The following is a 15,912-nucleotide window of genomic DNA, read 5'->3' as shown; positions in this document are numbered from 1 at the left end:
GGGGGCACCCAATGGTTGGGTCCTTGGGGGGGGCACCCAATGGCTGGGACCCCTGGGGGGGGACACCCCAACACATGGGACCCTTGGGGGGGGCACCCGATGGTTGGGTCCTTGGGGGGGGCACCCAATGGCTGGGTCCTTGGGGGGGGGGGGCACCCAATGGCTGGGACCCCCGGGGGGGGGGCACCCAATGGCTGGGTCCTTGGGGGGGGCACCGGTCCCGGGGGGGGGCACCCAATGGCTGGGACCCGGGGGGGGCACCCAATGGCTGAGTCCTTGGGGGGGGGGGGGCAACCCATCCCCTTGTGGGGGGGCACCCCGACACATGGGTCCCATGGGTGGGGGGCACCCGATCCCTTTGGGAGGGGGGCACCCGGTTCCCTGCATCCCCTGGGGAGGGGGGGGGGGGGGGCGCCCGAACACGGGGGTCCCTTCGGGTGGGGGGGGGGGGGGTCCCAGACACCAGGGTCCCCCCTGACCCCCCCCCCCCCCCCCCGGGCCCCCGCCCCCCCCCCTGCGGGTCCTGGTCACCGCCGAGACCCTCAGCGTCACCAGCACCATCGTCACCGACACCGAGGTCTTCCTGCTCAGGTGGGGGCACCCATGGGGGGGGGGAGGGGCACCCAGGGGTGGGGGAGGGGCAGCTATGGGGGGGGGCGCCCGGCGCTGACCCCCCGCTGCCCCAGGCTCCTGGTGGACGACGGCGCCGTCTTCCTCAGCGACCGCTGGCGGGGGGACGCGCTCGACCTGCAGCGAGGTACCGCCTCACCCGCGTCACCCGCCGCGTCACCCGCCTCACCCGCGTCACCCGCCGCGTCACCCGCCGCGTCACCCGCCGCGTCACCTGCCTCACCCACCGCCTCACCCGCGTCACCCGCCGCGTCACCCGCCGCGTCACCCGCCTCACCCGCCGCGTCACCCGCGTCACCCGCCACGTCACCTGCGTCACCCGCCGCGTCACCCGCCGCGTCACCCAACTCACCCGCGTCACCCGCCGCGTCACCCGCCTCACCCACCGCCTCACCCGCGTCACCCGCCACGTCACCTGCGTCACCCGCCGCGTCACCCGCCTCACCCGCGTCACCCGCCACGTCACCTGCCTCACCCACCACCTCACCCGCGTCACCCGCCACGTCACCCGCGTCACCCGCCGCGTCACCCGCCTCGCCCACCGCCTCACCCGCGTCACCCGCCGCGTCACCCGCCGCGTCACCCGCCTCACCCACCGCCTCACCCGCGTCATCTGCCGCGTCACCCGCCGCCTCACCCGCGTCACCCGCGTCACCCGCTGCCTCACCTGCCTCACCTGCTGCGTCACCCGCCTCACCCGCCATGTCACCCGCCTCACCCACCGCCTCACCCGCGTCACCCGCCACATCACCCGCCGTGTCACCCGCATCACCCACCACGTCACCCGCGTCACCCGCCATGTCACCCGCCTCACCCGCTGCCTCACCCACCTCACCTGTTGCGTCACCCGCGTCACCCGCGTCACCCGCCATGTCACCCGCCTCACCCGCGTCACCCGCCGCATCACCCGCGTCACCCGCTGTGTCACCCACATCACCCGCCGTGTCACCCACATCACCCGCCGTGTCACCCGCTGCGTCACCCGCGGGGCCCAGGGTCCCCCCGTGTCCCTGCTGCCACCCCCCAGCCCCCCCCCCCATCACCCAGTGGGGCCCTTGGGTGCCCCAGTGCCCCCCAGTGCCCCCCCAGTGTCGCCCCACGTCCCCTCCTGTCCCCTCCGAGACCCCAGGGTGGGGGGTCCCAGGCGTCGGGGGTGGGGGGCACCCAGGTTGGGGGTGGGGGGCACCCACGCGCCCGGGCCCCCCCCCAGATTACGTCTGCGTCTTGGACGTCGACTTCTTGGAGCTGCTGGTCACCACCTGGAAGGGGAGCGGCGAGGGGCAGAGCCCGGTCAGTGGGGCCGGGGGGGGCTGTGGGGCAGCCGTGGGGCAGAGCCCGGCCAGTGGGGCCGGGGGGGGGCTGTGGGGCAGAGCCCGGTCAGTGGGGCCGGGGGGGCTGTGGGGCAGCCGTGGGGCAGAGCCCGGTCAGTGGGGCCGGGGGGGCTGTGGGGCAGAGCCCGGTCAGTGGGGCCGGGGGGGCTGTGGGGCAGCCGTGGGGCAGAGCGTGGTCAGTGGGGCCGGGGGGGGGGGCTGTGGGGCAGAGCCCGGTCAGTGGGGCTGGGGGGGGGGCTGTGGGGCAGAGCCCGGTCAGTGGGGCCGGGGGGGGCTGTGGGGCAGCTGTGGGGCAGAGCCCGGTCAGTGGGGCCGGGGGGGGGCTGTGGGGCAGCTGTGGGGCAGAGGGGGAGCTATGGGGCAGAGGAGGCTCTGTGGGGCAGAGATGGGTGCTATGGGGCAGAAGGGGTGCCATGGGGCAGAGGGGGTGCCATGGGGCAGAGATGGGTGCTATGGGGCAGAGGGGGGCTCTATGGGGCAGAGGGCGCCGTGGGGGCTGTGGGGCGCCGTGGGGCAGCCCCCTCGCCTCCCCCAGCCCTGCCCGCAAGAGGAGCTGCGCCTGGAGCCCGCCCGCCTGCGCGCCCGCACCTGCGCCGACAGCGCCGCCGCCATCGCCCGTCTGCTGCGGCACCTGAGTGGCCCCACGGCGCGACCCACGGCCGGCCCCACGGCGGGCCCCACGGCGGGCCCCACGGCCGGCCCTGCTTCAGCTCACGGGGACAGCCAGGTAGGGGGGGGCTGGGGACACCGCGGGGACCCCCGCTGCCCCACAGCGACCCCCAAGTGGGGGTGGGGGGGGACATGGGGACCCACAGCGACCCCCAAGTGGGGGGGGGATGGGACATGGGGACCCACAGCGACCCCCAAGTGGGGGAGGGACGGGACATGGGGACCCTATGGTGCCCCACAGCGACCCCCAAGTGGGGGTTGGGGGGGGACAGCTGGGGACACCGCGGGGACCCCCGCTGCCCCACAGCGACCCCCAAGTGGGGGTGGGGGGGACATGGGGACCCCCAGCGACCCCCAAGTGTGGGGGGGATGGGACATGGGGACCCACAGCGACCCCCAAGTGGGGGAGGGACGGGACATGGGGACCCTATGGTGCCCCACAGCGACCCCCAAGTGGGGGGGGGGGGGCCACATGGCCCCCCCCAGTGCCCCCCAAGTGGGGCTGGGGGCAGAGGGACGCCCCGGTGACCCCCAGGCCCTGTGGGGTGCCGGGGGGCGGTGGGGTGCCGGGGGGGGGGGGGCTGGGGGCCCCACGGCTGGGCCCCCCCCCCCAGGCCCCCCCGCCCCCCCCCGGCCCCCATCAACCAGCAGGACCTGACGGACGCCCTCCGCGACGCCCCACGGCCGCCCCACGGCGCCCCACAGCCCCCCGGTACGGCTGGGGGCAGTTGGGGGGTGGGGGCAGATGTGGGGCTGGGGGGCAGTTGTGGGTCGGGGGGGCAGTTGTGGGGCGGGGGGGCAGTTATGGGCCTGGGGCAGTTGTGGGGCGGGGGGGCAGTTGTGGGTCTGGGGGGGCAGTTATGGGCCTGGGGCAGTTGTGGGGCGGGGGGCAGTTGTGGGTCTGGGGGGCAGTTATGGGTCGGGGGGCAGTTGTGGGTCTGGGGGGCAGTTGTGGGTCTGGGGGGGGGGGGCAGTTGGGGGGTGGGGGCAGCAGCCGGCCCTGCCATGGGGCTGACCCCTCCCCCCCCAGCCCAGCCCCCGCCCCCCACCCCTCCCCCTCCCTGTACCTGTTCCCGGGCGAGGGGGGCCCCGCCCCCCGCCCCTCCCCCGCCCCTCCCCCCGCCGACGGCCCCGACCCCGACGGCTTCTGCATCCTCGAGGCCCCCGCGGCCCCCGGCCCCGTGAGTGGGGGAGGGGTGGGGGGGGCTGGGGGTCCCGGGGGGGGGGTCAGGGTGGGCGGGGGGGCTGGGGGGGGGGTCCGGGGGGGGTCCCTGGGTGCTGCGGGTCCTGGGGGGGTCAGGGTGGGGGGGGGGGCTGGGAGTCCCTGGGGGGGGGGGTTAGGGGAGGGTGGGGGTCCCGGGGGGGGGGTCAGGGAGGTTGGGGGTCCCTGGGGGTCCCTGGGGGGGGTCGGGGTCCCGGGGGGGGTCCCTGGGGGGGGTCAGGGGGGTATTGGGGGTCCCTGGGGGGGTCAGGGTGGGTCGGGGGTCCCGGGGGTCCTTGGGGGGGGTCAGGGTCCCGGGGGGGTCCCTGGGGGGGGTCCCAGGGTGGGTCAGGGGGTATTGGGGGTCCCGGGGGAGGGGGTCAGGGTGGGTCGGGGTTCCCGGGGGTCCCTGGGGGGGTCAGGGTCCCGGGGGGGGTCCCTGGGGGGGGGGGGTCAGGGTGGGTCGGGGGTCCTGGGGGTCCTTGGGGGGGTCAGGGTCCCGGGGGGGGTCCCTGGGGGGTCCCAGGGGGGGTCAGGGGGGTATTGGGGGTCCCGGGGGAGGGGGTCAGGGTGGGTCGGGGTTCCCGGGGGTCCCTGGGGGGGGTTCCCGGGGGGTCCCTGGGGGGTGGGGGTGAGGGCGGTGCGGCCCGGTCTCAGCCCCTCCCCCCGCAGGGCGCGGAGGCCCCCCCCCGCCTGCGCTGGCTGGCGCCGGGGCCGCTGCGGGTGCGGGAGGGGCACTTCGGGCCCCCGCGGGGGGAGGGGGAGCGGCTGCGCCCCCCCCCGGGGCTGCCCCCCCCCCGCGCCCGCCTGCTGCTGCGCGACCTCAGCCTGCGCTGGCAGCTCTTCGGGGGGCGGGACTTCCCCGCCGGCCCCGCCCCCGCCGCCCGGTGAGACGCGCCCCCGGGGGCGGGGCTAGGGTGCAGGACACGCCCCCCCCTCCCGGCAGGGCTCGGGGCGGGGGCGAGGCTCCTCCTCCCCCCGCCCCGGGGTTGGGGGGTGGGGACCGGGGTGGGTGGAGCTCGGAGTGGGTGGGGCTAAGATACAGGACACGCCCCCCCCCGGGGTGGCAACTGGGGTTGGTGGAGCTTGGAGTGGGTGGGGCTAAGTTACAGGACACGCCCCGGGGGCGGGGCTAGGGCACAGGACACGCCCCCTCCCAACAGGGCTGGGGTTTGAGGCAAGGCTCCTCCCCCCCCGGGTGGGGTGGGTGGAGCTTGGAGTGGGTGGGGCTAAGTTACAGGACACGCCCTATGGGGCGGGGCTAGGGCACAGGACACGCCCCCTCCCGACAGGGATTGGGGCGGGGGCAAGGCTCCTCCCCCCCGGGGTGGGGTGGGTGGAGCTCAGAGTGGGTGGGGCTAATATACAGGACACGCCCCCTCCCGGCAGGCCTGGGGATGGGGGCAGGGGTCCTCCCCGGTGGGTGGGGCTTGGTAAAGGACACGCCCCCTGGTGGGAGGGGCGGGGCTAAAGCGCAGGTCCCGCCCCCCAGTGGGGGAATGGAGTGGGTGGGGCTTCGAGGGAGGCGGGGTTTGGGTGGGGGGGCTTGGCCGCCTGTGACCCCGCCCCCTCCCGCAGGCCCCGCCGCGGCGGCCCCGCCCCCTCAGGCCCCGCCCCTTCCGGGTGGCGCAGCCGGGGGGGCCCCGGGCGCAGGCAGGAGCTGATGGAGCTGCACCTCGGCAAGGTGGGGGGGGGCAACGGGGGGGCCGGGGGGGGGGGGAAGGGGGGTCTGGGGGGGGAGGGGTCGGGGGGGGAAGGGGGTCGGGGGGTGGCTGGGGGGGCAATGGGGGTCGGGGGGGAAGGGGGGTCGGGGGGTGGCTGGGGGGGGCAATGGGGGTCGGGGGGGGAAATGGGGGGATAATGGGGGTCGGGGGGGGGCAATGGGGGGCAGTGGGGGTCTGGGGGTGCCGGGGGGGGCAGTGGGGGGGCGTTGGGGTGCTGGGGGGGGTGATGGGGGGCAGTGGGGGGGTGCGGGTGCCACGGGGGGCAGTGGGGGGCGGGGGGTGCTGGGGGGGGGGTGATGGGGGGCAGTGGGGGTGCGGGTGCCACGGGGGGTCCCGGGGGGGGGGCAGTGGGGGGGCGGCAGGTGAGCGCGGGTGCCCGCAGGTCAGCCTGCAGCACGAGAGCTACGCGGCGGCGGCGGCGGCGGCGGCGGGGGCGCGCGGGGGCGCGGGGGGGGCGCGGGGGGGGCGCCCCACCGCCCGCCTGGTGCGGGTGGTGCAGGGGCTGGAGCTGCGGGACCGGCTGGGGGGGGGGGGCCCCCCTTCCTCTGCCGCCACCCCCGGGGGGGCCCCCCCGCAGCCCCCCACGGTACGGCCCCCCCCCTTCCGCCCCCCCCCGTTCTGAGCCCCCCATTCTGACCCCCCCGTTCCTGACCCCCCCATTCTGACCCCCGTTTGTGCCCCCCCGTTTGTGCCCCCCATTTGTGTCCCCCCCAATCTTGCCCCCCCATTTCATGCCCCCAATCCTGACCCCCCCCATTTCTGCCCCCCCATTTTGACCCCCCCGTTTGTGCCCCCCCAATCCTGACCCCCCTTCTGCCCCCCCATTTCTGCCCCCCATTTGTCCCCCCCATTTTGACCCCCCCGTTTGTGCCCCCCAATCCTGACCCCCCCATTTTGACCCCCCCATTTCTGCCCCCCTCGACCCCCCCATTTGTACCCCCCCATTTTGACCCCCCATTTCTCCCCCCCCCTTTTGACCCCCCCGTTTGTGCCCCCCCCCAATCCTGACCCCCCCCCCTTTGACCCCCCCGCCCCCCCCCCAGCTGTGGGTGAAGGCCCTGCGGGTGCTGCCCCACCCCCCGCCCCCCGGGGGGGTCCCCGAGTGCTGCCTGCGGGTGGCCCTGACGCCCCTGCGCCTCCACATCGACCAGGTGCGGGGGGGCCCTGGGGGGGCAGGGTGCTGCTGGGGGGGGGGGGGGGGGGGGGCCGGGGGGGCAGGGTGCTGCTGGGGGGGCGGGGGGGCCGGGGGGGTGGGGGGGGATCCCGGGGGGGTCAGGGTGCTGCTGGGGGGGGGCGGGGGGGGCCGGGGGGGCAGGGTGCTGCTGGGGGGGCGGGGGGGCCGGGGGGGGTGGGGGGATCCCGGGGGGGCAGGGTGCTGCTGAGGGGGCTGGGTACCCCTGGGGGGGCGGGGGGGCCTGGGGGGGGCAGGGTGCTGCTGGGGGGGGCTGGGTACCCCTGGGGGGGGTGGGGGGGCCTGGGGGGGGCAGGGTGCTGCTGGGGGGGTGGGGGGGCCTGGGGGAGGGCAGGGTGCTGCTGGGGGGGCTGGGTACCCCTGGGGGGGGCGGGGGGGGCCCTGGGGGGGGGCAGGGTGCTGCTGGGGGGGTTGGGTACCCCTGGGGGGCGGGGGGGGCCCTGGGGGGTCAGGGTGCTGCTGGGGGGGCTGGGTACCCCTGGGGGGGTAGGGGGGTCCCGGGGGGGGCAGGGTGCTGCTGGGGGGGCGGGGGGGGGGCCGGGGGGGGGCAGGGTACTGCTGGGGGGGGCGGGGGGGCCGGGGGGGGTGGGGGGATCCCGGGGGGTCAGGGTGCTGCTGGGGGGCGGGGGGACCCCGGGGGTCAGGGTGCTGCTGGGGGAGGCTGGGTACCCCTGGGGGGGCGGGGGGGGCCCTGGGGGGGGGGCAGGGTGCTGCTGGGGGGGCTGGGTACCCCTGGGGGGGCGGGGGTCCCGGGGGGGCAGGGTGCTGCTGGGAGGGGTCTGGGTACCCCTGGGGGGGGGGGCCCTGGGGGGTCAGGGTGCTGCTGGGGGGGCGGGGTGCCCATGGGGGGGGGGGGTCTGGGTACCCCTGGGGGGGGTGGGGGGGCCTGGGAGGTCAGGGTGCCCCTGGGGGGTCAGGGTGCTGCTGGGGGGTCTGGGGGTGCCCATGGGGGGGTCGGGGTGCCCCTGAAGGATGGGGGGGTCAGGGGGCCACGGGGGGAGTTGGGGGTCCTGGGGGGGGTTGGGTGTCCCCGAGGGCCCCCCCCCCCCCAACAACCCCCTCCCCCCGCAGGACGCCCTCATCTTCCTCAGGGATTACATCAGCAACTTCGTCGCACACATGGCCCCCCCCGCGCCCCCCCCCGACGGTACCGGGACACTGGGGCACCCCTGGGTGCTGGGGGGGGGCACTGGGTGCGGGGGGGGGGGGACTGGGAGATGGGGGGCACCCCTGGGTGCTGGGGAGGGGCACTGGGAGATGGGGGCAATGGGAGATGGGGGGCACCCCTGGGTGCTGGGGGGGGCACTGGGAGATGGGGGGCACTGGGTGCGGGGGGGACACTGGGAGATGGGGGGGCACTGGGTGCTGGGGGGGCACTGGGAGATGGGGGGGCACCCTGGGTGCTGGGGGGGGCCCTGGGGCACCCCTGGGTGCTGGGGTTCCCCTCACCCCCCGCCCCCGCTCCTCCGCAGCCCCCCCGGGCGCTGGGGACCCCCCCGGGCTGGAGCCGCTGGCGGAGGAGGACCCCGACACCGAGAGCCCCATCTACTTCCGGTATGGGGACACTGGGGGCACTGGGGGCACTGGGAGCACTGGGAGCACTGGGGGCACTGGGGACAGCCCTGGGATGGGGACATGGAGACACTGGGGGACACTGGGAGCACTGGGGGCACTAGGGACAGCCCCGGGATGGGGACACTGGGGGCACTGGGGGGGACACTGGGGACACCCCTGGGATGGGGACACTGGGAGCACTGGGGGTACTGGGGACACTGGGGACACTGGGAGCACTGGGGGCACTAGGGACAGCCCCGGGATGGGGACACTGGGGGCACTGGGGGGGACACTGGGGGCACCCCCAGGATGGGGACACTGGGAGCACTGGGGGCACTGGGGGCACTGGGGACACTGGGAGCACTGGGGGCACTAGGGACAGCCCCGGGATGGGGACACTGGGGGCACTGGGAGCACTGGGGGCACTGGGGACAGCCCTGGGATGGGGACATGGAGACACTGGGGGACACTGGGAGCACTGGGGGCACTAGGGACAGCCCCGGGATGGGGACACTGGGGGACACTGGGGGGGACACTGGGGGCACCCCTGGGATGGGGACACTGGGAGCACTGGGGGTACTGGGGACACTGGGAGCACTGGGGGCACTAGGGACAGCCCCGGGATGGGGACACTGGGGGCACTGGGGGGGACACTGGGGGCACCCCCAGGATGGGGACACTGGGAGCACTGGGGGCACTAGGGACAGCCCCGGGATGGGGACACTGGGGGACACTGGGGGGGACACTGGGGGCACCCCTGGGATGGGGACACTGGGAGCACTGGGGACACTGGGGACACTGGGGACACTGGGGACACTGGGAGCACTGGGGGCACTAGGGACAGCCCCGGGATGGGGACACTGGGGGCACTGGGGGGGACACTGGGGGCACCCCCAGGATGGGGACACTGGGAGCACTGGGGGCACCCCCAGGATGGGGACACTGGGAGCACTGGGGGCACTGGGGGCACTGGGGACACTGGGGACAGCCCTGGGATGGGGACATGGAGACACTGGGGGACACTGGGAGCACTGGGGGCACTAGGGACAGCCCCGGGATGGGGACACTGGGGGCACTGGGGGGGACACTGGGGGCACCCCCAGGATGGGGACACTGGGAGCACTGGGGGCACTGGGGGCACTGGGGACACTGGGGACAGCCCTGGGATGGGGACATGGAGACACTGGGGGACACTGGGAGCACTGGGGGCACTAGGGACAGCCCCGGGATGGGGACACTGGGGGCACTGGGGGGGACACTGGGGGCACCCCCAGGATGGGGACACTGGGAGCACTGGGGGCACTAGGGACAGCCCCGGGATGGGGACACTGGGGGACACTGGGGGGGACACTGGGGGCACCCCTGGGATGGGGACACTGGGGGCACTGGGGACACTGGGAGCACTGGGAGCACTGGGGGCACTGGGGACAGCCCTGGGATGGGGACATGGAGACACTGGGGGACACTGGGAGCACTGGGGGCACTAGGGACAGCCCCGGGATGGGGACACTGGGGGCACTGGGGGTACTGGGGACACTGGGGACACTGGGAGCACTGGGGGCACTAGGGACAGCCCCGGGATGGGGACACTGGGGGCACTGGGGGGGACACTGGGGGCACCCCTGGGATGGGGACACTGGGGGCACTGGGGACACTGGGGGCACTGGGAGCACTGGGGGCACTGGGGACAGCCCTGGGATGGGGACATGGAGACACTGGGGGACACTGGGAGCACTGGGGGCACTAGGGACAGCCCCGGGATGGGGACACTGGGGGCACTGGGGGGGACACTGGGGGCACCCCTGGGATGGGGACACTGGGAGCACTGGGGGTACTGGGGACACTGGGAGCACTGGGGGCACTAGGGACAGCCCCGGGATGGGGACACTGGGGGCACTGGGGGGGACACTGGGGGCACCCCCGGGATGGGGACACTGGGAGCACTGGGGACACTGGGGACACTGGGGACACTGGGAGCACTGGGGGCACTAGGGACAGCCCCGGGATGGGGACACTGGGGGCACTGGGGGGGACACTGGGGGCACCCCCAGGATGGGGACACTGGGAGCACTGGGGGCACTAGGGACAGCCCCGGGATGGGGACACTGGGGGACACTGGGGGGGACACTGGGGGCACCCCTGGGATGGGGACACTGGGGGCACTGGGGACACTGGGGGCACTGGGGGCACTGGGGACACTGGGGACAGCCCTGGGATGGGGACATGGAGACACTGGGGGACACTGGGAGCACTGGGGGCACTAGGGACAGCCCCGGGATGGGGACACTGGGGGCACTGGGGGGGACACTGGGGGCACCCCCAGGATGGGGACACTGGGAGCACTGGGGGCACTAGGGACAGCCCCGGGATGGGGACACTGGGGGACACTGGGGGGGACACTGGGGGCACCCCTGGGATGGGGACACTGGGGGCACTGGGGACACTGGGGACACTGGGGACACTGGGGACAGCCCTGGGATGGGGACATGGAGACACTGGGGGACACTGGGAGCACTGGGGGCACTAGGGACAGCCCCGGGATGGGGACACTGGGGGCACTGGGGACACCCCTGGGATAGGGACATGGGGACACCGGTGACACCCTGGGGACGGCCTCGGGGGTGACAGCGGTGTCCCCGGGGGGTGACAGTGGTGTCCCTGGGGGGTGACGGCGGTGTCCCCGGGGGGTGACAGCGGTGTCCCTGGGGGGTGATGGCGGTGTCCCCAGGGGGTGGCGATGGGGGGTCCCCGTGGTGTCCCTGGGGGGTGACGGCGGTGTCCCTGGGGGGTGACACTGGTGTCCCCGGGGGGTGGCGATGGGGGGTCCCCGTGGTGGCCCCCGGGGGTGACGGCGGTGTCCCCGGTGTCCCCAGGGAGTTCCGCTTCACGGCCGAGGTCCCCATCTGGCTGGACTACCGCGGGAAGCGCGTCACCATGGAGCAGGTGACGGGGACAGCGGGGGGACGCACCCGGCCCGGGGGTGGCAGTGGGGTCCCGGGGGTGACAGACCTGTCCGTGGGGGTGACAACCAGGTCCTGGGGGTGACAGTCATGTCCCCGGGGTGACAGACCTGTCCCAGGGGGTGACAGTCACATCCCTGGGGGTGACAGACCCATCCTTGGGGTGACAGCCCCGTCCCTGGGGTGACAGTCATGTCCCTGGGGTGACAGTGGGGTCCTGGGGGTGACAGCCAGGTCTAGGGGTGACAGTCGTGTCCCTGGGGTGACAAACCTGTCTGTGGGGGTGACAAACCTGTCCCTGGGGGTGACAGACCCATCCTTGGGGTGACAACTGGGTCCTGCGTGGTGACAAGGGGATCCCAGGGGGGTGACAGCCCCGGCCCTGGGGGTGACAGCCCCATCCCTGGGGTGACAATCATGGCCCTGGGGTGACAGTCGTGTCCCTGGGGTGACAAACCTGTCTGTGGGGGTGACAGACGTGGCCCTGGGGTGACAATCATGGCCCTGGGGTGACAGTCGTGTCCCTGGGGTGACAAACCTGTCTGTGGGGGTGACAGACGTGGCCCTGGGGGTGACAGCCCCGTCCCTGGGGTGACAATCATGGCCCTGGGGTGACAGTGGGGTCCCGGGGGTGACAGCCATCCCCTGGGGGTGACAGCCCCCTCCCTCGGAGGTGACAGCCGGTCGCGGGGGGTGACGGCCCGCCGGGGGCGGTGGCCCCCCCGGGGGTGGTGGCCCCCCGGTGACGTCCCCGTCCCCGTCCCCGCGCAGGGCGCGCTGGCGGGGATCCTGATCGGGCTGGCGCGGCTCAACTGCTCCCAGCTGCGCCTGAAGCGCCTCTGCCACCGCCAGGGGTGGGGACACGGGGGGACAGGGGGACACGGGGGGGGACAGGGGGACACGGGGGGACACGGGGACATGGGGGGGGACATGGGGACGGGGGGGACGGGGGGACATGGGGACACGGGGGGACAGGGGGACGGGGGGATGGGGGGACATGGGGACACGGGGGGACGGGGGGACATGGGGACATGGGGACACGGGGGGACACAGGGACGGGGGGACATGGGGACACGGGGGGACGGGGGGGACGGGGGGACATGGGGACACGGGGGGACACAGGGACAGGGGGGACGGGGGGACACGGGGGGACACAGGGGGACACAGGGACACGGGGGGGATGGGGGGACGTGGGGGGGACGTGGGGGGGACAGGGACACGGGGGACATGGGGACACAGGGGGACACAGGGGGGACACGGGGGGACGGGGGGACACAGGACATAAGGGGACACAGGGGGGCGTGGGGGGTGTAAAGGGACACGGGGGGGACATGGGGACACGTGGGGACACTGGAGCAGACGGGGGGTCCCCGCTGTCCCCACGTCCCCACAATTCACCATTTCTCCATGTCCCCATGTCCCCCTGTGTCCCCATGTCCCTGTGTCCCCGTGTGTCCCCGTGTCCCCCCATGTCCCCGTGTCCCCCCATGTCCCCATGTCCCCCTGTGTCCCCGTATCCCCCCGTGTCCCCATGTCCCTATTGTCCCCGTGTCCCCCTGTGTCCCCATGTCCCCGTGTCCCCTGTGTGTCCCCGTGTCCCCCCGTGTCCCCCCATGTCCCCATGTCCCCCCATGTCCCTGTGTCCCTGTGTGTCCCTGTGTCCCCATTGTCCCCGTGTCCCCCCATGTCCCCCCATGTCCCTGTGTCCCTGTGTGTCCCCGTGTCCCCCCATGTCCCCCCGTGTCCCCGTGTCCCTGTGTCCCCCCATGTCCCCGTGTCCCTATGTCCCCATGTGTCCCCCGTGTCCCCCGTGTCCCTATGTCCCCATGTGTCCCCCATGTCCCCCGTGTCCCCCCGTGTCCCCCCGTCCCCCCGTGTCCCCGTGTCCCTATGTCCCCATGTGTCCCCGTGTCCCCCGTGTCCCTATGTCCCCATGTGTCCCCCATGTCCCCCGTGTCCCCCCGTGTCCCCGTGTCCCCGCAGGCTGCTGGGGCTGGGGAAGGTGCTGAGCTTCGCGGTGACGGAGTGGCTGCGGGACATTCGGTGTCACCAACTGCCCGGGCTGCTGGGGGGGGTGGCCCCCGTCCACGCCGTCCTGCGCCTCTGTGAGTGTCACCGGCGTCCCCAGCGCGTCCCCAACCCCCCCTGTCCCCAACCCCCCCGTTGCTGGTGCCCCACCGGCACGGGGTGTCCTGGCGGGACGGTGACATGTCACCGGGGCCTTGGTGGCACGTCCTGGCGGCACGGTGGCAGCGGTGGCATGTCACCAGGGCGTCCTTGCGTGTCCCCGACGTGTCCTGGGGGGTGGTGGCACGTCCCCAGCGCGTCGTGGTGCAGGGGTGGCGGTGGTGGCGTGTCCCCAGCGTGTCCCAGCGTGTCCCCGGCGTGTCCTGGGGTGGGGGTGGCAGCGGTGGCATGTCACCAGGGTGTCCTGGAGTGCCACCAGCGTGTCACTGGTGTGTCCTGGCGTGTCCCCAGCGTGTCCCAGGGTGGAGGTGGCAGCGGTGGCAATGTCACCAGCGTGTCCTGGCGTGTCCCCAGCGTGTCCTGGTGGGCGGGTGGCAGCGGTGGCAATGTCACCAGGGTGTCCTGGGGTGCCACCAGCGTGTCCCAGCGTGTCCCAGCGTGTCCCCAGCGTGTCCTGGTGGGCGGGTGGCAGCGGTGGCGTGTCCCCAGCGTGTCCCTGGCATGACCTGGGGTGGGGGTGGCGTGTCCCTGGCGTGTCCCTGGCGTGTCCCTGGCGTGTCCTGGGGTGGGGGTGGCGGGGTGCCGTGTCCCCGTGTCGTCCCCCCCCCCCCCCCGACGCGGCCGCTGTCCCCAGGGCGGGCGCTGCGGGAGCTGCTGGCGCTGCCGCTGCGGGGGGGCCGCCCCGGGGGGGTGACGCGGGGGGTGACGCGGGGGGTCACCGCCCTGGGGGCCGCCTCCGCCGCCGCCGCCCTCGGCCTGGGCGCCCGCCTGCTGCGCGCCCTCCAGGTGGGGACCCCCAACCCCCCCGGGACCCCCCCCAGTGCCCCCCAAACCCCCCTGGGACCCCCCAAACCGCCCTGGGACCCCCCTGGGACCCCCAAACCCCCCGGGACCCCCAAACCTGCCCTGGGGACCCCTGGGACCCCCCTGGGACCCCCAAACCACCCTGGGACCCCCCAGTGCCCCCCCAAACCACCCTGGGACCCCCCCAGGACCCCCCCAAACCCCCCGGGACCCCTGGGACCCCCCAAACCACCCTGGGACCCCCTGGGACCCCCCCCCAGGACCCCCCAAACCCCCCCGGGACCCCTGGGACCCCCCAAACCGCCCTGGGACCCCCCCTGGGACCCCCAAACCGCCCTGGGGACCCCTGGGACCCCCCAGTGCCCCCCCAAACCACCCTGGGACCCCCCTGGGACCCCCAAACCGCCCCGGGACCCCTGGGACCCCCCAAACCACCCTGGGACCCCCCAAACCACCCCGGGACCCCCCAGTGCCCCCCAAACCACCCCGGGACCCCCAGGACCCCCCAAACCCCCCCGGGACCCCTGGGACCCCCAAACCCCCCGGGACCCCTGGGACCCCCCAAACCACCCTGGGACCCCCCTGGGACCCCCAAACCGCCCCGGGACCCCCCAGTGCCCCCCAACCCCCCCCGGGACCCCCAAACCTGCCCCGGGGACCCCTGGGACCCCCCCTGGGACCCCCAAACCACCCCGGGGACCCCCAACACCCCGCCCTCCCCCCCCCCCGGGGGCTGGGGGGGGGCCGGGGGGGTGGGGGGTGCTGGGGGTCCCGGGTGCTGGGGCACCCTGACCCCCCCCCCAGGCACTGGCAGAGGCTCTCTACGAACTGGTGGCCCCCCCGCCCCCACCCCGCCCCCTCGGGGCCCCCCCGGAGCCCCCGGCCGGCCCCCACCAGGTACCGACCAGTGGGGACCAGTATGGCCGGGGGTGGGTCCCCGTATGGCTGGGGGGGGGCTCAGGGGGATCCCAGTATGGGCGGGGGGGGCCCAGTATGGCCCAGTATGGCTGGGAGGGGGGTGGGGGACAATATGGGCTGGGGGAAGGGTCGGGGGGGACCCAGTATGGCCCAGTATGGCTGGGGGTGGGTCCCAGTATGGCTGGGGGGGGGCTCAGGGGGATCCCAGTATGGGCTGGGGGGGTCCCAGTATGGCTGGGGGAGGCAACATAGGCTGGGGAAAGGACTGAGAAGGTCCCAGTATGGCCCAGTATGGCTGGGGGAGGGCCCCAGTATGGCTGGGGGGGCTCAGGGGGATCCCAGTATGGCCTGGAGGACTCCCAGTATGGCCCAGTTGGGGGTCAAGGGGCTCCCAGTATCGGCAGGGCGGGGCTGGAGGTGTCCCAGTATGGTCTGGTGTGGGGGGAGGGCTCCCAGTATGGCCCAGTTGGGGGCCAGGGGGCTCCCAGTATGGGGGGGGGGGGCTAGAGAGGGGGTAGCTGTGTCCCCACTTCCCTCCCAGTCCCTCCCAGTTCCCCCAGTGCCTCAGTGTGTCCCCCCCCTCGTTTCCCCCCCCCCAGCGCCCCCCGGCGGCAGCACGCGGAGGAGCCCCGCCCCCCCGAGGGAGAGGGGGGCCCCGCCCCCCCGCGCCCCCGCCCCCAATAAAGCGGCGGCACTGGGAGCACTGGGCTGGACTGGTTCTTGTGGGGGGGGGCTGGGTCCC

At 75.2% G+C, this 15,912-nt stretch overlaps 2 protein-coding genes across 2 annotated transcripts; both read left to right on the top strand.

Moving 5' to 3' along the window:
• Positions 1-325: 325 nt before the first annotated feature.
• LOC148053606 (uncharacterized) lies at positions 326-2,596 on the top strand. Its single transcript, XM_087772911.1, has 4 exons — positions 326-338; positions 467-591; positions 687-1,920; positions 2,562-2,596. Exons 1-4 carry the CDS (start codon positions 326-328, stop codon positions 2,594-2,596), a joined length of 1,407 nt encoding a protein of 468 aa, XP_087629037.1.
• Positions 2,597-3,740: 1,144 nt separating this feature from the next.
• On the top strand, positions 3,741-15,854 carry LOC148053605 (autophagy-related protein 2 homolog A-like). Its single transcript, XM_087772910.1, has 13 exons — positions 3,741-3,811; positions 4,504-4,718; positions 5,410-5,515; positions 6,599-6,706; positions 7,819-7,894; positions 8,220-8,301; positions 11,175-11,244; positions 12,033-12,115; positions 13,245-13,366; positions 14,083-14,234; positions 15,057-15,149; positions 15,722-15,729; positions 15,770-15,854. The coding sequence occupies exons 3-13, from the start codon at positions 5,495-5,497 to the stop codon at positions 15,852-15,854; spliced, it is 900 nt and encodes a 299-aa protein (XP_087629036.1). The 5' UTR covers positions 3,741-3,811; positions 4,504-4,718; positions 5,410-5,494.
• The last annotated feature ends 58 nt before the right edge of the window (positions 15,855-15,912 follow it).

The sequence above is a fragment of the Nipponia nippon genome, unplaced genomic scaffold, assembly GCF_047370975.1.
Source record: "Nipponia nippon isolate SJK-2023a ecotype South Korea unplaced genomic scaffold, ASM4737097v1 scaffold_38, whole genome shotgun sequence".
NCBI classification, from domain to species: Eukaryota; Metazoa; Chordata; class Aves; order Pelecaniformes; family Threskiornithidae; genus Nipponia; species Nipponia nippon.
This window is presented reverse-complemented; position numbering and strand designations above follow the sequence as displayed.